The sequence below is a fragment of the Athalia rosae genome, chromosome 3 (assembly GCF_917208135.1).
Source record: "Athalia rosae chromosome 3, iyAthRosa1.1, whole genome shotgun sequence".
Classification (NCBI taxonomy): Eukaryota; Metazoa; Arthropoda; class Insecta; order Hymenoptera; family Athaliidae; genus Athalia; species Athalia rosae.
In genome coordinates this window covers 294,164-320,503 of record NC_064028.1, presented here as the reverse complement: position 1 = coordinate 320,503, position 26,340 = coordinate 294,164, and the positions used below count along the sequence as shown (strand labels likewise).

The following is a 26,340-nucleotide window of genomic DNA, read 5'->3' as shown; positions in this document are numbered from 1 at the left end:
CGATAAAATAACCAATCGCCGCTGTTGTAACCTCAGCTCCTTCTACCACTCGTCGCTCGTTGTCCTCGACACTGATATTTGTGCGTAATACTCGTGCATAAAATTAATCGTTCAAACGTGCATTAAAAATCGCGCTTGTTCAGTGTTTTCTTCTCGTGTAACTTATACGTACGTACGTACGACGTATGTGCTCGATCTTTCGTTTTTCGCGCAATTGTTATTTTTTTTCCCGATGGTTATCGTACACGATGCCGCGATATTAATGAATTAATAACAATAATAAGATTAATAATATTAACAATAATATTGACGATGATAATAATAACGCGAGGATTATCATTATCTCGATGAATGTTCAATGTCACTTATTAACTGTGCAGCGTAGAATATATAATATTTATTCATATCGTACAGATATTGATGGCGAGAGGGGGAGAGGGAGAGAGAGAGACAAAGATGTTGTTGTTTTTCCTTCTTCTTTCTTTCATCGTTCACGGCGAGGTGGAGTGCAGGGAAAAATCTGTTGATGGGGGTTCTCGTGTTTTGGCTTACAGGTCACCGTCGGGCTGGAGGTCGAAGCGTGGCGGGAACGCAGAACCGTCGAACAAGGGTCGTTGAATGGGTCTGTGTGGCTGTAAATAACAGGCGAACAAAAATAAATTAGGCACTTTGAATATCCGATACGGTACACGATATGGAGACTACGTCGTATCTGTACACCTGGTACGATCTTCGAAAAAACAAAAAGAAGAAAAAAAAAAGAACATGATTTGTTAGATTATCTCTGTTAAATCCATAATTATTATTTGTGAATATTTATTCGACGCAGAGCTGGTCAAGTGGTGGTGATTGTAACGATGATTTGTTAAAATTTATTACAACAGAATTAGAATTCATCGTATTATTTGCCACGTTTGGGGGATTACGCGATTGTTATTGTTGCGAATATGAGACCCTGAGCAAAGGTCGCGGTGCGGACCTGGTGACAAATTAAGCCGTACGAGTACAACGTGTGACAACAATCCTCGATTGCTTTGTGCAATTATGTGAGAGCCGATTCAACGGCGATTTTTACAATCATTTTTGCTTCGGCTTTGAGGGATGTTTTTTTTTTTTTTTATTTGTTTGTATGGTTGTTGGTTTTTGCCCAGAAACATGAGCGGGAGGGTGAAGTGAAAGAAATGACGATTATTATTAGAACATAGTGTCGGGCTCGGATTCACGCTGCACACATTTGGGTCTTCGGACTTACGGGGGTAGCGGCGACTGGCTACTCCAGGGCTGCGGGTAACTTGCGACCCTTCTGGGGCTAAATTTGGGCATAGAACGTAATGGTTTTCTTTATATATACATCGATCCCTTTTCAAAGAATCCCCTAACAAGTTCGATCTTGACGCGCGGGTCCTTGTCTCGTTCGTCGCGTCGTGATCGGTGCGAGTCGCGCGAAAATCACCCATTCGATAGATTTGCGAAATGTCTGGGGCGGAATGAGAAAGAAGAGCTTACCGCTGGGCTGAGACCACGTGCGGCACTTCCTCCACGTCCCTTGGTGCGGAACTTTGCGATCGCCTGTTCGGCGAGGTCTGCTCTCTCCTCGGCTTCCTCGAGCTCCTGTTGGGCCTTGCGGAACTTGGCGAGATTCAGGGCCGCGATTTCCTCCGCCTCTTCGATCTGCCTCTTGTACGTCTTGATCTTCTGCTGCAGTTTGTCGACCAGGTCCTGCATACGCTCGTGGTTCTTGCGGTCCTCGTCGGCCTGGAGGAAAAAAAAAAATCAGCCGGGTTGGCGAACGTTCGTACGTGGCGAAGCATCGGGGTGAAAAATTTCGACGGGATTCGAGGACGCTGTCGCTTTACCTGGAAGCTGAGCTCCTTGATGCGGCGCTCCGACTTGCGCAGGTTCTTCTGGGCGTCGGCGTGCCTCCTCTGTTCTCCGTCGAGTTCGTTCTCCAGCTCGCGGACTCGTTGCTCCAGTTTCTGGATGGCCTTCTTGCCTCCCTTGAGCGCGTTCGCCTCGGCCTCGTCCAGACGGACTTGGAGTTCCTTGATCTGAGTCTCGAGCGCCTTGCGCAGCTTCTCCTGGGTCTGGGCGTGGTCTTGTTCGGCTCTGAGTTCGTCGGCGAGTCGGGCGGCGTCGACCATCGCCTTCTTTGCCTTCTCCTCGGAATTCTTGGCTTCGTTCAGGAGCTCGTCAAGATCGGACTGCGAACGACATTGAAAAAATTACGAACCTTCCGTTTTTTTTTTTTTGTTTTTTTTTGTATTTCGGTACACTCTTCCTCCCGTGACGATCATTTTTCGGATACTTACGTGTAGGGTCTGGAGTTCGCTCTCGAGTTTCCTCTTGGCGGCGGAGATGGAAGCGTTTTGTGCACCGATTTCGTTGAGTTGCTCGTGAGCGTCGCCGAGTTCTTGTTCGGCCTGCCTACGGCCACGGTCCGCCTGCTCGAGGAGCGTGCGGCTCTCCTCGAGTTCGTTTTGCAGGGCGTTGGCGCGACGTTCGGAAATTCCGAGGAGTTCCCTGGCGTCGTCGCGCGCGCGTTGCTCCTCCTCGAGCGCGGTCTGCACGTCCTTGAGCTGCTGTTGGTATCTCTTGATGTTCTTCTGGGCCTCCGCGTTCGCCTTGTTGGCGTGGTCGAGGGCGATTTCGAGCTCGTTGATGTCGGCCTCGAGCTTCTTCTTCATGCGAAGCGCCTCGGCCTTACCCTTGGCTTCGGCTTCGAGGGATGCTTGCATCGAGTCGAGGGCACGCTGGTGGTTCTTCCTGGTGTTTTCGAATTCCTCCTCCTTCTCCTGGATGCGACGGTCGATCTCCTGTCTGACCTGGCTGAGCTCCAGCTGGCTGCGGAGCACCTTGTTCTCCTCCTGTTCGAGCGCTGCCTCGGCTTCCTCGAGGGCAGCCTGGAGTTCGTCCTTCTCAGCCTCCAGGCGCTTTCTCGCCTTCTCGATTTCGTGGATGTTGCGTCCACCCTCTCCGATCTGGTCGAGGAGATCCTTCACCTCGTCGGCGAGGTTCTTGTTCTCGCGACGGACGGCCTCCAGCTGTTCCTGTCCCTCTTCGTAGGCTCCCTTGAGTCTGAAGAGTTCGGTACTGTAGTTGCGGCACTCCTTCTGGCTCGCGTCCAGCTCTGCCGCCAGATCGTCCACTTTGAGTTTCCATTCCCCGATGATCTTGTCGAAAGCCTTCTGCTTCTTTTCGGCGGCGTTCGCGATGGCGGTCGCACGGTCCACCTCCAGCTGGAGATCCTCGACCTCGGTGGTGAGGCGTTGCTTGGTCTTCTCCAGAGCGATGACCTTCTGGTTGAGCGACTCGATGGTCTCCTCCGCCTCGGCGAGGCGAGCCTGGAGCTTGCGCTTCGCTTCCTCGAGTTCCTCGGCCCTGGCGACTCCCTCGGACTCGTACTTGGTACGCCAGAGTTGAGCCTCCGCGTTGGCCTTGCTGAGTTGCCTCTGTATGTCGGCCTTGCCTTCCGCTTCCTCTTCGACTTGCTCCCTGATGTTGTCCAGGTCGTGTTCGAGGTTTCTGAACTTTCCGAGAAGCGTGGCACGCTCGCGAGATTCCTCGTCCGCGAGCCTCTTGGTATCCTCGAGTTGAGTGGTGAGCGAGATCTTGATCTTCGAGAGCTGGCTGACCTGGGACTCGGCCTCCTCGAGTTGGCGAAGAAGGTCGCTGTTTTCGATCGACAGCTTCTTCTTGGCGGCATCGAAGTCGTTGAGGGTGCGGTTGGTCTCCTCCAGTTTGCCCTGGGTCTCGTTCAGCTGATGCTGGAGCTGCTTAGCGATTTTCTCCTGGGCGGCCTGTTGTGGAATTGCAAAAAATCCGTCAATAAACGACGCAACATCATTTCTAGCGGAACGCGCAAGCGGTAGCAGGGGCACTTAGGGGATCACGTCACACAACATGAAAGATCCCGTGACGGGGACGTCTCTCGCTGGTTCTGGTTACCCTAGAAGCGTTAGTAGCGGTCAGCGGCAAGGGGATCAAATCTGGGGATTACCTTCTCGTTGGTGAGGTGGTCGACTCCGGCGCGAAGATCGTTCAACTCACTGAAGTATTGCACCTTCTCTTTCTCGGCCCTGTCGATGTAACATGGAAAAGGCAACGACCGAGGAGTTAGACACGCATTGGAATCGGGCGATAAGACACAAGTTTTGTCCGTTCAACCTGGACTGCCAACGCCAACTTTGGGTGTTGTGAGGACGTCGCGAAGAAATTTTCATTCAACGCGATGGGAATTGAAAATAATGGTTGGGGTGGATGGTGGAAACATCGGCTTCGCCGAAGAGTGGGAATGGTAGGGGGCGTCGGCGGTCCAGGGTTGAATATTCAAAGGACACAAGTAACGAGAAAGTAGATCGATTATTTTTCAGGTTCGGATCTGAAACTGGAAAGATCGGTTATTCACTTGTAGAACCGCGTCAACGAATACTGCGAAGAAATACGGGGATCAATGCGCTCCATGCTGATAGTGACGACGACAAGTTGGAAGGTCGAAAAAAAAGACATATAAACGCTGTCAGGGGGTGGGGATTTTTTCTACCTTCTCCCTCGCCACCACGTCGATAGCTCCGCGACTGTTGTTCAACTCTTGGTGGATATCGGCTCGGCCCTTTTCGGCCCTATTTGCAAAAGTTTATCAAAAGTTATTCTCAACTCGACTCTCGTATTTCGCGGTTCGGCGAATTTCCTCCGATCCATCCGTAATTTAGATCGGACGCGTTCGAACTACCCCAATTCCCGTCCCTCCGCTTCGCACGCTTTCGTACTCACCTAGCCTTGAGCTTGTTGAGGGTGTCGATCTGCTCGCCCATCTCGGCGACGGCGTCGTTGTGCTTCTTGCGAAGATTGGCGAGAGATCCCTCATGCTGAATGTTGGCCTCCTCGAGGTCCCTGCGCAACTTGCTGAGTTCAGCCTCGCGTTTCTTGTTGAGCTCGATTTGGGCGGAAGTGGCACCACCGGCTTCCTCGAGACGTTCGCCGAGCTCTTCGAGTTCGCGGGCCAAGTCGCTGCGTTGCTTCTCGGCCTTGGCGCGAGCCTGTCGCTCGGCTTCGACCTGAAGAGGGGAATAAAGAATCCGAGGTGAGCACCGGTTGATCCGGAACAAGGATCTCCCGACTCACCTCTTCCTCGAGCTCCTCGATGCGAGCCTGGAGTTCCTTGATTTGCTTCTGGAGTTTGCCAACGAGGGACTGTTCGTCTTCCAGCTTGGCGGTCAGGGAGGACAGTTCCTTGTCCTTGCGCTGGATGGTCTGTTCGAGTTCCTTCTTGTTCCTCTCGAGGTCGGCAACGGCTTCCTGAGTGAGTTTCAGGTCGCCCTCGGTCTTCCTCTTCGACTTCTCTACGTCTCCGCTGCAATGTTAAAAAATTATTGTTTTTTTCAGCCGGTGTCTCCTTTAGTCCGGCACCGCACACGCCGCATCGAACGTGGGGACGTCTCCGATCGACTCACCGGAGTTTCTTCTCGCGTTCGAGGGAGTCCTCGAGTTCGTCGAGGGTCTGTTCGAGCTTAGCCTTGACCTTGTTGAGGTGGTTGACCTTGTCCTCGGCAGCTTGAAGTTCCTCAGCGGTCTTCTGGTTAACTTCTCCCTGGTTCTTCTTCTCCTTGTTCAATTTGTTGATGAGTTCGTCCTGGTGGGCGATCTCGTCGTTGAGGTTTCTGATCTGGTGGTCTTTGGTAGCCTTATCCTGGTCGGATTTCTGGATAGCCAATTCCAAGTCCTCGACATCCTTCTTCAACCCGGCGACCTCCTGGTCCAACTTCTTCTTGTTTTGGAAGAGCTGGTTCCTGGCCTCCTCTTCTTGTTGAAGTCTGTCCGCGATGTCCTGTCACAAATCATTTTTCATAATTCCGGAAGACCGAGGCGGGCGGCCGTTCGAACACGTCTCGAGTTTCGAAAGTGCGAGAGAAATCCATCGAGCCCGATCCGTGCCAACGGCAACCGTCGCCGCAGTTGGCCCGACTAGCGCGAATGTCATAATGTAGTCCGATTCCCAGGTGCCAACAGGTGCGGACACTTTATGATATGTGTCCGATTAAAGTGCGATAAAATAAAAAGTTCGGTGACTAAGTGGCCCGTGGGACGCGATTTTCCCCCCTCGAGGTCGTATGACGCACGGACGTCTAATATAAATACGCTACACCTGTTTCCCCGTGGCGTTACTCTTCGGCGTTGGCGTTGGTCTCTCCCTTGCCTGTTTCCAAAGATCGCGAGAGAGAGAGAGAGAGACGAGGAGGCGGTAGCACGCCCCACGTTTAATAACCTGGAATCTAGGGAGATTATATTTAGCCCAACGTCCCCCCTTGCCCCCTTCAGCCCCCGGGTGCGCTCCTCGCCGTAAATGGTTTCGTTTACTTGAGGTAACTCCGCGGGCCTCTTTCGTTTTGAAGTGCGATTTTTGATCGAGCCACTCGATCGTTCAGTCGCACCGGCGGACCCCCATTTTTTTTGAAACCGCGGAGATGTAGATAAATAATTTGGTAAGTGGGTCGATCTGATAACGCTCGAGCGGTGAAATAGCCTCTTCGCGTCTAATAGCTCGCTATTACGGTAGCCTTTTCAAATCCCGAATTACATTCGACGCTGTCTCCTAATTCGTCGTGAACCGCCGGGAATCTTCAACCTCCACTTTGCCGATTGCCGTTTGTTTATCTGCACGGTGCATCTACGGGATAGCCAAGCGGAGAAGGCCAAGCTCTCCAATTTTCCGATGAAACGAGAAATTTCATGTTCGGAATTCCGTAGGATGATCGGAACCAGCACCGAGGACGGAGATAACGCAGATTGGTTTTACAAGGGTTATTAATTTTAGCCGTACGCCAGCTGTTGCCGTTCCGCGGAATTTTGGCAACTGGAAGTTCCGAGCCAGTGGCGCGTCCCCGATGAGTAACGCGCGTTATTTATTTCCCTCCAGTATTTCGGAATATCTTTTTTCATTTCCACCTTATTTTCGAAATTAAATGTTTTTTCCACTCGATGATTTGCGCGTTGCTATTTTAACAACGTACGAATATTTTAACGCGCGTGACTAATCGCGTCTCTGGATTATTTTCAACCCCTCTTCCCCCTCGTTGCCGTCTTTTTTCACCGATGTTTTGTATTTTTTCACCTAACGCGGAATTCCGTCGCTCGGGTTCGAGCCACGTATCGCGTGTCTGATATTTTATCCCCGTCGTAGGAAGAGAGCTCCGAGTCGCTCTCGGATTCGGTTGTACCGGGGTAATTTTAGACCCGGTCGCCACTTCGCGTTTCCGGTCATCCGGAATATCCGGATCCAGGAACGCCTGACACACCCGGCCAACAACCTACTCTCTGGGGGTGCGCGAGACGAGCACCGCAGAGATTGTCGGGAACTCGATCGAAAAACATTTCCCTCGACACTTGTCGCACTCGGCGGAATCGATCGGGTCGAAAGTAAAGTTTACTTACTTGGAGCTGGGACTCGAGATCGGCCTTCTGCGCGCCGAGCTTGATGGCCTTCTCCTGGTACTCGGAGAGCGATCCCTTCTCTCCTTCGAGTTGTCGAAGGAGGTCGGTTTTCTCGGTGAGGAGTTTGCTGTTGAGGGCTTCGAGTTCCTTGCGAGCCTTCTCTTCCCTCTCGAAAGCCTCCTGCGCCTTGGTCGCCTTCTCTTCCCATTTCTGCAAAGCCAATTCAAGATCTTCACCATCGCGATGATGTTTCGAACCGTCGCCGTTCAACAACGCGGCCTTAGCGTTCTCCAAATTCAGCACCGCGGTGTCTCCCATCGCGATATTATTTATTTACTGTAACTTTGTCTCGATTCAACGGCACCGCGTCGATCACACCTCCGGCATTCGATTATTTGTCTCTCGACTTTGGCCGCCTGCACTTCGCCTTCGTATTTCGCGAGTGCGTCGGTGGGGAAGTGTAAGGGAGAGTTCGTATTTTCGTGGAGGAAGTCGATCGCGGATGTTGCTAATATTTCGTCGTCGCGTGTTAAACGATATTGAAATTCGCGGCCCTAACTCCGTGGCACCAGGGGGGTGCAGACTCGCGATCGCCTTCTCAACTGGACCAAGTTTCCGCGAGACTCAACTTTTCTACCCAAAATCCGATCCTGCGTGGGCCGTTCGCCCCTCCTCGACCCATCGTCCGTCACCCCTTTCCCTCTTGACCTCCCGTTCCACGTGAGACCTCCCCCCCCCCCCCCCCCCCCCCCACTACCCACCCCCGGAGATGAGACATTTTCATAAAAATATTTATAACCGATGCACGGAGAGACTGCGCTGGAGGGGCGACCCTGTCCCGGAGTGGGATTTCTCGGCGCTAAAAATAAAACATTTCTCGCTCCAGAAGCGGCTCCGAAAAGCTCCAGTCTCGGGGAGAAATCTCTTCATCTTAATAAAGATATCGGATACGCCGAGAAACCCAACTCTACCGGATCGTGACGGAATTCGGAAATACGAAGACGCGCGATACGAATATCACGACCCGCGTTTCAGACGTAGGGAACTCGGATTTTAGAAAAAAAAAAAATAAAACAAATTTAATTTACTGTCTTCTGCCGGCGGTTTGTTTACGAACGGAATTTTCTCGATGCCAGACGTATTATTTTTATTTCAGGGAGACACTGCGGAGAAGTTTGTGAAAAAATGTAAGAAGCGAGAATATTTGAAATTCCCGACGTGTACTCACGGCGAGCTCGTCCTCGATACGGCTGACGTTGAGGAGGGGCTTGACCTTCTGCCAAAGTTTCCACCACGGCCAGGTGCGGAGTTGAAGGTACTTGCGGAGATTGCGTTGTACGACTTGGAGGGCGAGACGTTGCTCCTGGCGTTTCTTGTAGTCCTTGCGGCAGAGGTATCCCCTGACGAAGGCCTGCATCCAGGACACGATCTTGCTGAGACGTTCGTCACGGTACTCTTCCATCTGACCCAAGACTCCGGCGCGGAAGAAGACCTGTTTTTTTTCCGACGGGGAGCAGGGAATTTGCCAAAATTAGAGAACGATCGCTTCTCCGACGTGGTTCGCCTCGAGGACCCCGTGCAGCCGCCCTCGAGTTCTTTTTATCGCGAGTAAGCACACCGAACGTTGCGATCCAGAGCGAGGGATGCGAGTTCCTCCGAACGACTCGAATATCATTCAACTGAAATTTGTTTTTTCAATCGTAACGGAATTCGCTGCGCTCGGGAAAAACTCGAACGCTCGCTTCGGACCCGTTCCAATTAGTTATCATTTCTTCAGCCTGTTATATTATTAGATTCGGGAGGCGGGTCGGTCGGTTAATAAGACACACGTTCAGCGAGGAGACTTACGTTCTCGGATCCCGAGGAAATCCTCGTCGTGAAAATCTTTCGGCAAAAATCAAAAGAAAAGAGAAAAAAAGATCCGAGACGATGAATCATTTTGTTAGCCTTTCGAGTGTATCACATCGGTTATAACAACGTAGACTCTGGAAGCCTGTGTGCTTGAGATGCGGGTTAGTGAAAAGAAAGAAAAAAAAAAAAAACTGAGCAACATCGCAGCGCGGTCCAAAGGAATTCAGTATACCTTGGTATGACCCAAACGGAACTGATCAGGCTCCAAGTTGATGTGCTCCAGGATTATCTCCGCGGCCTTTCGCGGTTCGATAGGGTCTTTGATCAGATGAGCGCACAGAATTTTGTATCTGCGTTCCGCCATCATAGAGCACACAAACAGCGTGAGACAGAGGTATAAAAATTTTTCGTGTTAGCGGACAGATAAACAGAATACAAGTTACGAGAGAATCACGAATGATTCGGAAAAATAGTTTCTTGTATACCAGTTGCGTACGTATACAATAGTTTGACAGAGCGTTGAGATACCCTCGGATTTCCGAGGAGAGAACCGGCAAAACGGTCGATATTGCGGCACCGTGTGTTAGCGACAAAGGGAGGGCGGTTGAAAATCAAAACACCGATGGATTCTCGGTAAAAAATCAAAGTAAATCGACGGACGATTCGCAAAAAGATCGTCTCTTCGTTTTCGCCCAGTCAGTGAGGCGCATGTTGGGGGTTTTGTGCGAAGAACAGCAACAAGGAACACAAGACACACGGTTGTTGTTTGTTTTTGTTTTTTTTTTTCAAACACAAGTGCAAGGGGAGGTTACGGTGCCCCTTGGTGTTCGGGGACCGTTTCGACAGACGTGCCTTGGTGTGTCCCAGCCGGAACTGGTCAGCGTCGAGACCAGCGGCATCGAGGATCGCTTCCGCAGCCTTCTTCGGCTCCGATGCTTTGTCAACCGCTGCCGGTGCCAGGATTTTGTATCTGGCGAACGAGAGGTCGGGGGCAAAAGGGTAAAAACATTAGTTCCAAGGGTGTGGAGCGGATCGCTCGATATTAATTATAATCTACTTCGTTATCGGGGCGGGGGGAGACGTTCGTCTAAACTACCGGGCGAGTGGAGGGTCTGCATCCGGTCCGTCGATCGGCTGCTATTGTCCTGTCCGGTTCTCTGAAAACTCGAAATGCGGAAAAATCGGACAACCGGGCGAGTTCCAAAAGACGAGATGAATCTCAATGGAGATTTTTTTCCACATAGGTACTACGACAACAATTCTCTTCGAAATTGTTCGTGGTGAGAAATGCGGAATTGGTTATCCCGATCGTTGCGAGATATTTTCCATGGTTTTATCTCGGAGGTGATCGGGGGGGGGGGGGTCAACAACATTCGGGGTGTCACGAAAAGGGTCACTCTGGGCGTAATTCTACGACAATTGGTCGGAAACTCAAATTCCAGAGAGATGGGGTTCTCAAACTAAACTAGCCTTGGTGTGACCGATTCTGTAGCTGTCGGGATCGAGACCGATCGACTCGAAGCACTTCGCCGCGGCGATCTTCGGGTCCTTTTCTGCGGTCATGATGGCCGGTGCTAAGATCATGTAACTGTTCGCCGATGAAAAATAAAATTATTCTTCCGTCTTATCGCATCTCCAACTACGGAGTTCTACGTCTCGCCGAGAAATGAAAGTTACTACGCGGCAAAGTGGTCGGAAACAGTCGTCGAATAATTCGAACTCTGTCTCGAGGCTTGGCAGAGCCGAGGAAGACAATTTCCGCGATCGTCGCGAAATCGACCAATTTCAAGTGTACGCTTACGCCTAAAGATATCGGGAGGTACGGTTGAGCTCACCGGAGTTTGAAGTCAGGGTAGACCATCCTGTTGGGGAACCCTTTGCGGCAAATACGGATTCCTTCGAGTACACCGTTACAGGTGAGCTGGTGCATGACGAGATGGGAGTCGATGAGACCGGGCTGCTTCAATTCGTTGGGGATGATACAACGAACGAAGTGGGGCTGGGTGGCCCTCAATGTCGTCATCAGGTTGTTCAGCTGGTCCCTGTAGGACGACGAGACGGTGGCGAAACCACCGCCCTTCTTTCCACGTCCTCCCTTGCCACCGCCACCACCGGCGTCTCCGCCGCCGGACTGTCCCGGATGATCGGCGAAGATCTCGACGAGCAGTTTGTTCGACGATTTCTTGTACTGGTCGACCACGGAGTCGTTCAACGGGTCCTTGTTCTTCTCGAGCCACCCGGTGATGTTGTAAGGTACCTGGATGACGACGGTGGTCGAGTTAACTTCCGCCCATACGTTACGCGGTCTCGCTCGCATTTTCGTCGGGTACTCACGTTTCCGGCGTAATGCCCGATGGCAAAGTGCGCCGCTTGCTGGCCAGGCTTTGGTGGTTTGGGTTTAAGGAAGTTCGGGCTTTTGCCGAGATGGTTGTTGTTCAATTTCTCCTCGAAGGTCTTGTCGGTAGCTTTCGGGAACATAGACTCTTCTTCAAGGATGGAGAGAATACCCATGGGCTAGATATTTGGAAAAATAGAATGCGTTATTTTCTTTCGACACACCCTGACCTACGCTGCCTGATACCCGAGCATTTCCGATTTTCACGACTCCGATTTACGGATACGTTACCAAAATTTCAGTACGCGTGCTGTTGTCCGAACGCGGTGTGGAATTTCAAGTGATTTTTTCTTCTCTTCGGTGGTTTTTTTTTGGTAAATCGCGAATGTCTGCCGTAAAATTCGAAACACAAATTCCGAGATGAGGAAAGTTGACGGATATGACGGTATATCCTAATTTCCCGCGAGTCGATCATTCACTCTATTCTCTGATTCGTTCGGATCGATAAATTTTTGTAAGATCAAACCCGTTTCTTGCTGTTACAATCTCTGTCGGATCTAATTATTACGACCAATGATTCTTTCAAGATAATTGAATGGAGTCGCGGTCTGAATACTTCTACATCGGGCAGATGATGATACTTCCGGTGTCATTCCGTCAGTGATAATGAAAATAACGGTTTACGTAATATCGTGTCACATGAAACATACGAGGACGGAGCGTAGAGGCAAGCTGAATATTTGGCAAAAGCTAGCGGTGTTAAATCGCCACACTGTAAACCAAACAATAAATAAAACTAAATCGAGCTGCTGTTGTTAGGATGTTCCCAAGCGATACCTCGACGATCGGATCGATCGTAATTTGTGAAACCATACCGAAGTCGGTGGAAATCCGAACGATACCCTCGCCCCGGCTCTTTTCTTCTTCGATCGCCGACACGTTGCGATTCAGGTACCGCCGACTCGATTCATTCTCAGAGTCAACGGGCAGCGAACCGAAGCCGATCCATTCGGCCCAGGGGGAGAGAATTCGGTGCGTAAATGCAAACAAACACACAAAAAATACGGAGGTGGTGCAACGACGAGACAAACGGAGGAACGGGAACGATAGGCGGATCATTTGCCATCGTAGAGGGTGACGAGAAAACCGATAATAAAATTGAGGGGAAAAAGAAATCGCGTCTGTTCGGCAGCTTCCGGCTCCTGGTCGTCCTGGATAACGTTGGGAGGGAATAAAACAGCGAAATACAATGTTCAGTCATAGCAAGAACATGCCGAGCGGTCCTGGGTAGCGACCCTTTCTGGGTATTTCCCGTCTGACCCAAGTACCTTCTCGATGAGGTCAATTGTCTGTTGGAGGTCCATGCCAAAATCAATGAAGGTCCACTCGATTCCCTCTCTCTTGTACTCCTCCTGTTCAAGGATGAACATGTGGTGGTTGAAGAACTGCTGGAGCTTCTCGTTCGTGAAGTTGATGCAGAGCTGCTCGAAACTGTTGAACTATACGGGGAACACAGAAAAAGGCAAGACAGTGGTCAAAGGTACTGCTTGTGCCGGATGGGGTGGTCAGCATGCCATTTTCAACGCGACTCGCGGCGGATGGGGCGACGAGCGATCGCTTTTTCCCATCGCACTCGCTCGCGCGCTCCGACAATCGTCGTTATGCGGAGTTCGGATTTTATTTTACACTTGAACGGTCACCCTGGTGCCGTCGGTGGTCAACTCGCAGCGCGGAGTCGATGAGGATCAATGTGAGGGGGTGGGGATAATTCACAGAGTCAAAAGGACAAAACAGAGACAGAGACACGGTCGCTTTTTTCGTCTCATACCTGCACCTGCGACGTACCGTTTTCCAATCCTGGTCCAGGGGGGGTACGAGTCCGACTTGAGGGTCCCAACAAAATTCAGAGGGTCAGGGGCAAAAATTCATGCCAATCACGAACGAGTCACGATGAATGATGATTAAAACGAACGCGTCAAGAAATATTTTGGTGCAGAACGATGGCAATGGTTCCGCGGTGCAGAATCTCGGAAAGGATGCGGTCGATTCGAAGAACTGCACCTCGGGGAGGCGGTAGGAAATCCAGGCGGGAGGAAATCGATCAACGAGCCGTCGCCTTTGTCTTTTTCAAGGTGATTGCGACGTCGCTGCTCGTGAACAAAGTGACGTGATTACGTGCTGTGTGCGTAAGCGATGTGTGATAAAATGTCGATAGAAGAAGATACGGTCGTGAACTCGTCATGATACGAACACGACTCGCACGAGTTGAGACAGCGAAGTGATGATGAAGTTATGAGCGTCGGTGAAAAATTATGAGAAAACACAAACGAGGACGATCAAATATGTAACTCAAGCGTGTTCGATAAAACTGCCGAAGCTGCGGATGTTGCGGGTGATATGGACCTGACCGGCGTAATCAGTCACTCGCTGATTAATACCTTCTCTATGAGCTCGATACAAGCGAGCAGGTCCATGCCAAAGTCTATGAAAGCCCAATCTATGCCCTCGCGTTTGTACTCCTCTTGCTCGAGCACAAACATGTGGTGATTGAAGAATTGCTGCAGCTTCTCGTTCGTGAAGTTGATGCAGAGCTGCTCGAAACTGTTGAACTGTTCGAGCAAAGGCATGACAGTGGTCAAATTTACTGTTTTTTGCCGGGGGACATGGCCGCAAATTTCCTGCGGTCATTTTGGATACATGTAGGGTACGGGGATTCGATACACGTTTTCGTACAAGTTTTCACTTCGAGTCGCCAGGTAGTCTGTCTGGCCACGAGGTGTTTTCGGGGACCGAGTGGGGGGTCGCTATAACGTAACATCTATTTCCTTTCCGTTGCAACGGAGGTCGGACTTTTGCCGTGAATAGCGTTTTCAAAGTCCGAGGGGGTTTACTGGTTGCGAATTAGCCCCGCGATGATTCACCGGGGTGGGGGTTTCGGATGCGAGAAGTACGGCGTATAGCTTGGAGGTGAAATACGAAGACGCAAAACTAATCAACCGTGGGCGTCTCTTGTCCGGTCGATCGGATATTTCGAGACGAACTCTTTCCGGCACGAGATGAGAGCCGATGAAAACAAATGCAGCTTAAGCATCAGCGATGATTTTCCCGAACTCCGTCCGAACGTTTCGATCTCTGGCGAACAAACCTTTTCAATAAGTTCGATACAGGCGAGCAAATCCATGCCGAAATCGATGAACGCCCAGTCGATTCCTTCCTTTTTGTACTCTTCTTGCTCGAGAACGAACATGTGGTGGTTGAAGAATTGCTGCAGCTTCTCGTTCGTGAAGTTGATGCAGAGTTGTTCGAAACCGTTGAACTGTTCGATTCAACAGGGCAAACACAGGGTCAGAGGAGTTTGTCACGAGAAGATTTCGGGCTTAAAGAAACCGACCTCCGTGTCCCGCGGGACTCGGAGGAAACCCACGAGCGATAAACGGTGAAGAGTTTCGCGCGAAATCCGATCCGAAGACGAGGACGAGTGAGAGTTTGTCGCGGGTGTGCGAATTCGGGGTAAAATAAACGGTGGTCATGCGTCCATTCCAAGGTGCTACTGGGGGGTTCCAAGATGCGAGGGGCTTGTCGCTTCACCTAGGGTGAAAGAGACGAAACGGTGGTAACGGTGAAAAGTGGCAAACTCCGGAAAATTTCCAAATGACAAGACTCCGGGGGGGTTCGGGTTGACCCCGAGGACGGGGCTACCTTTTCAATGAGTTCGATACAGGCGAGCAAGTCCATTCCGAAATCAATGAAGGCCCACGTGATTCCTTCCTTTTTGTACTCTTCCTGTTCCAGTACGAACATGTGATGGTTGAAGAACTGCTGAAGTTTCTCATTCGTGAAGTTGATGCAAAGTTGCTCGAAGCCGTTGTACTAAAGCAACGAAACGACCGGTCTGTTAGGGGGCGACAATTGGGGCGCGAGAGCTAACGGGGCTTAAACTAGGCCAGAGGATAGACACGTGTACAGTTTCGACTCTCCGCTATTGTGGACTCGAAAAACTGGAAAAACTGGAAAAACTGGACGTCGAAATTTCCACGATTTTCCTGTCGGGATAAAATTGTGAGCTTCTCCGGAGAGCGCGAACGCGAACCATAGACTCGAGAAGGCTGAATCTCGATGCGAACGTCTTAGGTGCGGATTCGTTGCTCCCCGAGTTCGTTATCTGGATTTCTCACGTCACCCACGACGGTCGATTCGCAATCGTAATCGCGAACGTCTCTTTGTTGGTTTTTTTTCTTTTTTTATCGACAACGTAGCCCCGTCGGGGTGGCGTGAGAATCCGTGACAATATTCCTCTGCGAGGTGAAGTGGACTTACGTCGAAGATTTCGAAACCGGCGATATCCAGTACACCGATGAAGTGCTGGCGTTTCTGCTTGGTGTCCAGGGTCTCGTTACACTTCTTCACGAGCCACTTGAAGAGCCTGTCGAACATGGCCTTGGACATGGCACCGACGGAGTAGGCGACCTGGTCCTTGTTACGACCCTGGGTCACGAATTCGTTACCGACCTTGATCCTCGGCTTCAACAAGTTCTTGTACATGTCAGCGCAGTCGCAGCCCAAAAGCTTGGCGACGCGTTCACCTTCCTGTTGTCGTTGGATGAATTTTGGGAAAGACAACGAAACAATTGATCAACCGATGTCCGTTTCCGGCGTGAAATCTAAAAAAAATGCGAAACTCACCTCGGTACCGTCGGCTTCGGCCTGTTCCTCACGACCCCTCTGCTTGAATTTCATTCCACCCATGTGCATGACAGCGGCGGTAATCTTGTAGATGTTGTCCTTCTCCTCTTGGGTGAAACCAAGAACGTCGAAGGCTTGCTATTTTTTCCAAAGGAGGAGAAAAAACTGTTAGAGCCTCCCGATTCTAGTTCATCCAACCGGGAGCAGCGTGAGGATTTCGAACGTTTGCGAAATTTAGCAACGGTGAGTTGCGATTGAATACGAGCACGACTGCTTCCGGTTTCGATCGTTTGTACAGAGAAACAGCGATATCTCTGTTTTCTTTCACTTGTTCTAACTCTAAGTTAACGGAAGCACAAAAGAACAACACATTTTGGGATTAATTCAGATAAGCGAGAAGTATGTATACGGTGAAGCTTATGGAGAGGCATTCTAAGCAGCATTTTATGTACAGAGCGGAAGCACAGAAGCACAGCTTGTGTTAGGTAGCCGCTTCTTTAATCCTGACTGAGCTCTCAGATGTATAAGGTATCTCAGAATCCAAGCGAGTAATTGAAATTTATTTCAGATTCGCGTATTAAAAAAACTCATGGTTCTCAAATTTCCATCGAAAAACCAAGATATTTTTTTTATCACCAGAGTCAGTCTTCCTCATCGGGTCATCGCGTCCACGCTACGACCAACTTTGTCGTCTGGTGCAGGGAAAAACGGAGGAGTATATCGTTTTTGGTTTTGTTGTTGTTTTTTTTTTTTTTTTTGGTTTGAAGCGAAAGAAACACGTCCAAATTATTTGGTTTTCAAGTTCGTATTGGCTGCTTTTTTTCTCTTAGTTTCATCCGGTTCCAGACGGTCGGTGGAATTCTCGACAATCGTCCGGTTGTATCTGCGATTCCGTTTTTGGTTTTTGTTTTTGAAAAGGTGCACTGCAAATTACGGGGTCAAACATTCTCAGGTGTGTATAAATGAGTTCAAATATACTTGAAGGGTGGTACCAAATGTTCTACGGGATTCAATGTACGTAACTACGAATCGGGATCAAATGTCTACTCGGTCGTTAAAGTTTCAGTTAGACCGAATCAAAGTACCATTGGTTTCGAAAATCATGAAAATCTGGGTGAAAATTGGGTTGCCCGTAAATAGGGTGGAACAGAACCGGGTGGGTGTCTTTTATCGTCGGGACTTACGTCCGTTAGCTGGCATTCCTCGCCGTCGTCCATGCTCGGGATGGTGATTTTTCCCTGGGACACGTTGTAATAGTCGTATATGTTGTCCGAAAGGAAACAAATCTCTGTGGACCATTCGAGCGAACATAAAAAAATTACCAACATAAAAAATGGAAAACTTGGGGAGCGACGCGACCGCGAACCGGAAATTGCTAATATCGCGCGTATCGCCGATCGGGGGACGGGGGAACGGGGTCTCGTACACGTCTCTCGGTTCTCGATCCCCCGGGCCCCCGCACCCCGACAGCAGCATTGGGAGCAGTGCAGAGCGGTTGGGGTGCGGGTGCTGGGAGAACGGGAGTATCGCCGCCCCCTCGGATCTTTCTCGAACGCTCTCTTTCCCTCCATTCGAGGCGAAAAATCCCCGCGGTTCCATCGAGATCCGAGGCTTCGGCGAAACCGCGCGGGTATCGGACTCCACGGGGGACTTACATCCGTTGCCTCCATGTCTTCGAGATCGTTGACTCCCGGTATCCGAGTCTTACCCTGACTAATGTAATAGTAGTCACCGATCCTGCTGCTCAGCAGCGCCATTTCTGCGAGGGTTTTATTTGGTGGAAAATTTATTCCTTCGACTTTTTTTTTTTTTTTAATCTTTAGCGGTGTAGATGTGTAGGCTATAGACTGATATGCGATAGAAAGTAGGCAGGGCTTCTAAGTTCAGTGAAATAAGGTCAGATTAGTTACAATAAATATTACATAAACGACGACAATAGTTACACATGAATATGAGATCGAAGAGAATTACGTCGAATGATAGATTATAGAAGTTATTTACAGATATAATTAGCTGAAAAGAAGAATAATTAGATAGTTAAATGACGTACGGATTACCAGTGATCAATCCCACTCCCGCACCTCCCCGTGTACGTAAATACGGAGGGGGAAGACGCCACTTTTCCCTCCGATTTTCGAAACAGGTGGGGGGCGGATGTGGGAATATCGGACGGCGATTCGTTCCTCGAGCCCCGGTGAAATCTCTCCGTCGATTTACCGGCGCTCGAAGTCTCGATCGCCGTGGTGCAGAGATGCGAAGGCTACTCGTAGAGTGAGAGAGTGCGATAAGAGAGATCAAGTCACATGACAGAGAGAAATAAACGTACAGAGAGGTGAAAAATGCAGGCCAAGTGTCGGAATTGCGCGCGTAAGTGCGAGGGCAGCAGATGAAGTGGATCGGAGAGAATAAGAATAAGTAGAAGAATAAGAAGAAGAAGAAGAAGAAGAAGTTGTTGTTGTTGTAGAAGAAGAAGAAGAATTAATGAAGAAACAAGGAGGCTGATAATAAGATGACATCCTGACAAGGGGCGCCAGGAGTAAGTGAGCTCCCGGATGACGTGAGTCTGTTAGCCGTCATTTGGGGAAATGTTTAATGATCGAAAAAGGGAGAGAGAGCTCACTTCGGGGCATGCACTTACATCGGTAACGAGGAGTTCCTCGCCGTCATCGAGGCCGGGGATCGAGGTCTTTCCTTGCGATACAAAGTGGTAGTCTCGCACGTTGTTCGATAACAGCAACATCTCTGTGTGCGGGAAATCAAACATGCAGGCTCTATTCTCACCGTTAGATACTCTACGGTTTTTTTGAGGGGAATGGGCTCGGCGCGAATTCTCTACGGAATTCTCTTATCCGAGAGGAGAGAAGGACCGAGGCTTCGACTCGACCAAAAGGCACAAAGAACCGATTTCGTTTCTCTCCGTGTCAAAGTCGGATCGATTTCAATCCGGTGTACTGCCTTTTGGTTACGTTCCTTTTTTTTTGGGGTGGATTCTACCCCGTTTCTGAGGGGATTTCTCCAAGGTTCTGAGGATTTCGGAGACTGGTAGTCGTAACCCGGGAGCGAATAGAGGCCCAGGTGACGGAAAAATCGGTCAGTTCGCAGCCGTTTCAAAACTACCTCCTACAGGGGAAGTGTATCTACAAGGTGCACCGGTTCACACGATATCACAATTGGGAGTAAAACAAACACGCCACCACCTCACATTCGTGGTCCTCGTACCCGTTAGAGCGGACGAGTGGTTTTACCGCCCGGAGATCACCGGGGCGGGCTTTGTTGTTGTGAGAAAAACCGAAAATAAATTACAGCAAAAGAAAAATCGTTAAAAAAAAAATAGAAAATAAAATAAAAAGACATAGAAATCCAACTGTCAACGGAAACGGAACGGGTGCGAGAGCAAGTATCGTTTCTCGTTCAGTTTTTATCACCGCGTTTGGCGAGCGAGCCTTACGTCGGTCAAGGTACACTCCTCGCCGTCGTCCATTCCAGGAATCGTAGTCTTTCCCTGAGAGACGAAGTAGTAGTCGTTGATGTTGTCCGACAAAAGGCAATTCTCTACGAAGGGGTGTAACCAAACAACAGAGTTAAATGGCGACCTTCGCACAGATGCGTAGATTCTCCTCGGTCGGGTATCACCCTTTGGCGAATCCTCGGAACGTCATTATTATCTGACTCCGGACCTATCGTTCGGGGCTGGGATTCCAACGGGGAGGGGGGTAAAAATCACAGGCGGGGGTCTCCGCGAAGGCCTTGCGTCTGTTTGTTTTTGTTGTTCGACAAGGTGAAAGATAGAATTTGCGTGTGCGTTTGCGTGTGTGTTTGCGAGTGTTCGTTGAAAGTAAATACCCTGATACAAAATACCGCGACTGGTTCTGCCGCGACGATATCGCTTGAATGACAAATTTCACCGACGATTACGATATTTCGAGGTGTACTCGGAGGGGCTGTAGGGGGGGGCAAACGAATACTCACGCTTCAGATTGGGGACAGCTCCGGACATCATCTGGTAGAAGATGTGGTAGGAACGTTCCAAACTCTGTTGGGAGATGACACGAGCCTTCTCCAAAAGGTCTGCGTTTTCATGGAAAATAAAACACGGTACGGATCAGAGGAGTGAACGGAGACACGGCGACCCGAGCGCATACTTACAAGTCTCGATGTCGGCACCGGCCAATTTTCCAGAGGGTCCGAAGTGGATACGGATGAATTTACCCTGTTCGTCAAGGAGAATAATATCTGAATCCGTTCGAGCGTCTCCGGTACGACCGGTGGTCTACCGTCCGACGAAAATCGTTCATACTTACGAAACGGGAGGAGTTGTCGTTACGGACGGTCTTCGCGTTACCGAAGGCTTCCAGTACGGGATTGGTTTGGACGACCTGGTCCTCGAGGGAGCCCTTCTTCTGGTTCGGGTTGTCCTCCTTCTTGGTGGAGGCACCGACGGTCGCGAAGTACGCGATTACCTTCTTCGTGTTCTCAGTCTTTCCGGCTCCAGACTCACCGGTGATCAACATGGACTGGTTCTCGCTGTCTGGACACGAGAAAGAGGATCGCGTAGCGAATTAACGTCCGATCGCAACCGATTTTCCCTCTCGTCGATTCCCCGATATCCCCGATACTCACTCGTAAGCATGTTAACGTAGGCTCCGTCGGAAATGGCGAAGATGTGGGGCGGGACTTCGTTACGCCTCTTACCACGGTAGAGCTTGGCGCACCGTTGGGTGTACACGGGGTATCTCTTGTAGGGGTTGATGGCCACACAGAAAAGGCCGGAGTAGGTCTGCGGGAGAGAATATCGGTGAGTACGGGCGACTCGTACCCCATTTTCATTTTCACAATCGCGTTGCGTGGATATGTCAAGTAAAGCGCAAAGTGGGGGCAAAAATTTCGAATCGGAGCGGTGGACAAGTCTGTTGATTCCACGACTCCTCGATTTCATTCCGCCCCCGATACTTTTTGGTTTTCCAAAATCTGTGGATCGGTTAAAAGAGACAACGAAATGCAAACAATGAGAAAATCATGGCGGGAGCGTGGTACGGGCACGTCGTTGTGCTTTCGACCACCCCTCTCGTCTGGACCATGCTGAAATTACTCTTGCGTAAAGGTACGTGGCAAATCGTGAGGAGAGCGTCCGGCGAGACACGTTCGGTGCTTTGGCCGGTCGTCGTTCGTTCGCAGCGGAACGATCGCGTCGACGGGAGTCGACTTGGCGACGAAAAATAAAACAAGCAAACCGTCAAATGATCAAACTCTCGCGCAGAAACTAAAAACAATCGACAATTGGCGAGAGCGGAATCCGGCGCCATGGTTGCAGTCTTACGTAGATCAGCTTGTGGTAGTAACGCTGCTTCAAGTTGTGGAGCACGGAGGCGTCGTTGAGGTAGGTCAAGTTGGACATATCCTCGGCCTTCTCATACTTGGGCGGGTTGACCTGCTGCAGCTGGTCCTTCTTGAAGTCCTTAGTCTAGATACCCCGCAGGGGGAGGGAAGAAACGGACTTTCGTTAGCGGATTCCGGACACCGAACAACTTACGTATATCATTTTGTTGAAATATCGTTGTTTCAGGTTGTGCAGAACCGACGCCTCGTTGAGGAAGGTCAGGTCAGCCATGTCTTCGGACCTCTCGAATTTCGGGGGATTCACTTGCGCCAGTTGATCCTTGCGAAACTGTTTCGTCTGCGTACGCATTTTCGTTATGTACCATTTGTTCTTTGTAATCTGTACCCTCTATTTTATTATACTCGTCCCCCGACTTCCGTTCGTTTTCAACGACGACCGAGGGCATCGCGGATGAACCGCGGACGATGCTACCGTCGACATCCGATCGCGATCGAGGATTTCCAAGCGCCGCGATCGCTCTCGAAATTGCGTAAGGCTATCCAGTGTCGCGGGCCTCTAAAAATAGACGTCCAGCATAACCGCCACGATGGCGGATCGGAAGCACCGAGAAATCCCGCGACAGAGACTCCCGACTCCCGAGTCCCGAGTCCCGAGTATAATAAAATGAGAGAAAAGGGAGAGCGGCGATCGGGGGCTCATTTATAGAAGTTGAGCCCCCGAGTAGCGCGGCTCCGGGTTGAGTCAGCCTCCTCTGTGCTCCGACTCGTGTTCGAATCGTCACGTTCTCCCGGTCGTCTATAACGGATCTAACAATAGCGCGGAGCATTGGAACGCAGGGTTTGCTGAACCATATTGCGTAACCCATATATCTACTTTTACTCGCGGAATTTAGGGTGCGTCCAAAAATACGACTCGCGCTTTGTTTTTTTTTTTTGTTGTTTTCTTTTATTCCGCGGATCCCACGGGTGCCGAGTGTGCGAAAATTCGCGAGATCGTTCCCGCCCCTTCGTTCGTTCCAATTGTACGATGTTTCGGCTACTTTTTCCCTCCAGAACTGCCCCCGCGCCCCTCGCGCTTGCAAAATTTTTTTTTTCCTCCGGTTCCGCTCGCGTTTTACGCGCGGGATCGTCGAAAGCTCGGACACCCCGTATGGCCGGTGGCCAGCGAATCGTTTTTCCGCAGCTATTCTGTTCTTGAAATAGAGTCTCGAGAGGAGCCCGATACGGCGACGCCGGGCGTCGGTGTCCCTCTGCCTCGGCTTCGGACGTACGTATATATAGCTTGAACTCCCGCCCCGGAACGAAAACTCCAGAAACAAAAATTCCTCGGCAGCTATAAGGGGATATATTCACACGGAAGAAAGGAAAAAGCGACGAATGTAATCGAATCGAGCAATACCGGCGGAGGGCGTACACCGTGGCGCGTGTATTCGGAAGGGAGGCGAAAGGCTCGCGAAATAATCGAGTTCCCACCCTCGAGGCGAAGTCCGATCGCGAACGAACGGAGTTCGATCGTTTTTGGTTCGCAACGGGGGATCGAGGGATGGGTTTCGTTTCGCGATGATCGATTGAATTACACACCTCGCCGCCGGGCAGACAGACGGTGACAACGTCGCCCTTGGTGGCCTTGATTTCACCAAGGACATGGCCCTCCTTCTCGTCGGGTACCCAGCAGGCCTTCTTGGCATCGTAGGGCTTCGTCTGGTCGATTCTCTTCTGCTCCAGGGACACGAAGAGGTACGGGGTTGGATCGGGGTCCTCCCCTTCCTGCTTAATTGGCTTCGGCATCTTGTTGTATTCGGCTACCTTGTGTCCCTTTTTCTACTTGTAACTAAGCAGTCGTCAGTTTCGTGCGAGTTTGGCGAGCGGCGGCGGACGGACTACTTCTTGCGGCACGGTCTGGTCGGCCCTAAGGCAGGTATATACATCAGGCATACGTACGTACATACATGCGTCTATATATAAATCACACATCGATTCGCAGAGAGAAATACTACGACTGGGGGCATGGGTGTGTGTAAATGTGTTCCCGTGTACCGGTGGCGGCAAATTGAGAGGTGGTGGGGGGAATGGGGTAGAAATATTTTTAGATCACTTCCACTTCCAATCTTTTCTCTTTTCCTTTTCCATTTCGTTCCCTACCCCGATCGCGTTACGCGTTCTCCTGCTCCATATACGAAAATAGATAAACAAACCGACCCCGTCTCGAAAGTGAAAATAATGGAACGAGCCCCGACAACGCGTTACAGAGGTGATCCCGACGTCGAATCCGACCACCGCGATTCCCCTGTTGGATCCGGGCGTACCGATACGCCGACCCGAGTTCGATTCGCGTTCGACCCGACCGACCGTCGTAGGTATGCGTTGGAATCGCTCCAACCTCCGAGTTGATCAACCCCCGTTTGACCCCCTTTTTTTACAACTTCCGTGTCGCGGCTCCTCGTCCTGCGGACGATCTCGTTTTCTCTGAAAATCGATCGACCGACGTTAAAACTATTCCCCTTTGCATCCACCCGTGCGAGGGGAATCGACGATTAATCCCGCGAGACACCACAAATACATCCTACTACTGTGAGCGATCGTATCGACCGGATGCGATTCCGATCGACTTCTCTCGCTGTAGTTTCCTTCCGCTTCGAGTTCAAAGTCCCATTTCACCCGCGGCTGCGATTATCCACCCGCACATTACGATTCGGCGCGCACTCTTCGTTCGCACACTCATCCGTGCATTGAAATCCCCTCAGCGATACGACAAGGGTTGCGTTGGAGGGGTCCTGAAGTTTCGGTGCGACCCGAGAAAATTCCACGATCTCGATGATTCGTTCGTAGAAGATACGATTGTCGATGCACACACTGATTCTCCCCGTGAATATTTTGCAGCTCGCGCACACACTGCGTTCGTATTGTAAAGAGAAGAATGCTTTTTACTTGAATTATTTTAATTTCTTCAACTTCTTCGCGTAGTTTTATCGTCATCGTTACCGTTATCTTAATCGATAGGTTAAATCACCGCAATCGTATACGGACTTATGCTCGTCAGCTCTCCCCGTACAACGGCTAGGATCGTCTTGAGCTCGGTGGGCCTCCGGCGATCGGTGCGTCCCAATAGTCCTTTCGGCGGTAGAGATATTCGGTAATGCGTATCCTTTGCCGTGCGAAGAAATCACTCTCACTTCATTGTAACGTAGGTAATATTGTACACCTATGTACGCAACATACGCGCATACACGGGTACATTTCAACGATTTTCCTCGCTTGGAATCACGATCTCGTCAAACATACCCGTTATACGCGTATAATCCGTACATGCGAAATACAATTTCCGGTTCTTCGACGGTCGTTTTCAAATTCTCCCTCTTCCCATTAGGTTTTAATCGAAGCGCCCTTATCGAACGCGCGTCGCGATGCATTCGTTATCCGTTGGTCGGCGCTTTTTATTTTTTAAATTTAATTTCATGGGTATTCGTGGGCGAGGGATGGTTTTTTTTGGGTGTACGTGTCTGCCGCCTGTGCGTGTCGACGTGCGTGCGTCCGTGTGGTTTTTTTTTTTTTCATCTGTGCGTGTATGCGTGTGTGTGTGTGTTTGTGGGTGTGTGTGTGAAATGGAGGAGTAACCGACGTGGTGCACTTACGTTAGAGAGCCGTTCTGTCGGGGGAAACTGCCGAACATCCCAATATAAGCGCGTGCAACGTGATCCTGAGTTGGTACGGAGCCAGGGATTGGACGGCGGTACTGACCAATAGTAACTTACGTTAGTTCTCGGTCCAATCTACCTTTTTAGGCGGAGATGATACCAAAAGTGTGACAGGGGTGCTGCGGAAATCTCGCCGAACCGTTGTAGAGCAATAGACTCGATGCGCGGGCGCAATAGCTCACTTGGAGTGAGATGAAAATAGACGAAAGAACGAGATGCGCGGGGGACCGTTTGGATTATTATACCCCGGCTCCGTTCGAATCTATCGCCCTTATCGCGAAACTTTGGCCCCCGATCGTCGCACCGCGAGAAGAGACGCTACCGAGTCTCCGGCGGGGGTGGACGCGAAATCGCCGCTTCTCCCGGTGCGAGGAGCGGAGGAGACCGCGAAGAGAAAGACGAGAAAGAAGAGGGTGGGTCTAGTCGTTGGGACCGGATGCAGGAGCACGTGGCGTTGCACGTGGATAGAGCGAATAAATTCATACGCGCGGAAGAACGGAGAGGAGGGAAGGACGCCGCGTACGTCGAAGAGGGGGACCCGTCCCTTGCCGGGGTTGAAACGAGGCGAGTCCAGATGAAACGAGATGATAAGCGAACGTCTAATGATCCTCATTACGAGTCGCCCGCTTTCGGTGTAAATATTATCGAAACGCGCGTAACCGACGCCGCGTCGGAGGGGTGGGACGACCGATCCGTCGGAGATCGTTCGCGTCGTAAAAATGACCAATAATTTCGAAAGGCCGAGATCGGCGGGGCATACTCTTCGGTACGCGTAGGCGCGTCACCCCGACGCGGGGTGCGGTTCCCTCGACTTTCGGGGTTTCTATCTATAGCATCGACGGTGTTCAACGGGGTAAACGTAGGTATCGATGCCGGGGACGCAGCCTTGGCCATACCGAAAGGGAAACCGACGAGTCGAGGCTCGCGGGCGATGATTTAATCGAATAAACGTTCCGCCATTCGTAAAGAAATATACGCCCATTCCATTTCGTAATGCACGCACATCCGTAA

The 26,340-nt window shown here is 50.6% G+C and overlaps 1 protein-coding gene across 19 annotated transcripts; it reads right to left on the bottom strand.

Moving 5' to 3' along the window:
- Positions 1-382: 382 nt before the first annotated feature.
- Positions 383-23,566, bottom strand: LOC105685360 (myosin heavy chain, muscle). 19 transcript variants are annotated; one of them, XM_020852059.2, is made up of 24 exons: positions 23,216-23,566; positions 21,615-21,758; positions 20,918-21,074; positions 20,599-20,825; positions 20,444-20,507; positions 20,267-20,365; positions 19,746-19,849; positions 16,298-16,435; positions 15,932-16,201; positions 14,760-14,930; positions 11,614-11,793; positions 11,115-11,536; positions 10,750-10,867; positions 8,657-8,920; positions 7,429-7,638; positions 5,451-5,824; positions 5,122-5,350; positions 4,771-5,054; positions 3,998-4,076; positions 2,310-3,797; positions 1,857-2,201; positions 1,507-1,755; positions 1,253-1,309; positions 383-632 (listed from the first exon to the last, which is right to left on the bottom strand). In XM_020852059.2, exons 1-23 carry the CDS (start codon positions 23,420-23,422, stop codon positions 1,271-1,273), a joined length of 5,862 nt encoding a protein of 1,953 aa, XP_020707718.1. In that variant the 5' UTR covers positions 23,423-23,566; the 3' UTR covers positions 383-632; positions 1,253-1,270. The 19 variants fall into 19 exon arrangements, with proteins under 19 accessions (XP_020707718.1, XP_048508133.1, XP_020707716.1 ...); XM_048652176.1 differs by lacking the exon at positions 14,760-14,930 and adding an exon at positions 14,053-14,223; XM_020852057.2 differs by lacking the exons at positions 10,750-10,867; positions 14,760-14,930; positions 19,746-19,849 and adding exons at positions 10,132-10,249; positions 12,943-13,113; positions 18,936-19,039.
- Between the last annotated feature and the right edge of the window lie 2,774 nt (positions 23,567-26,340).

Bases quoted from the DNA above. Each gene is read 5' to 3' on its own strand.
- LOC105685360 (XM_048652175.1), bottom strand. From the start codon at position 23,422: ATGCCGAAGCCAATTAAGCAGGAAGGGGAGGACCCCGATCCAACCCCG. The intron at 10,250-11,114 runs GTGAGCTCAACC...CTCGTTCGCCAG, and splicing joins TACCCTGACTTCAAACTCCG to ATACAAAATCCTGGCACCGG. The intron at 8,921-10,131 runs GCACGTCTGTCG...GAAAAAAAACAG, and splicing joins TCCGGCTGGGACACACCAAG to GTCTTCTTCCGCGCCGGAGT.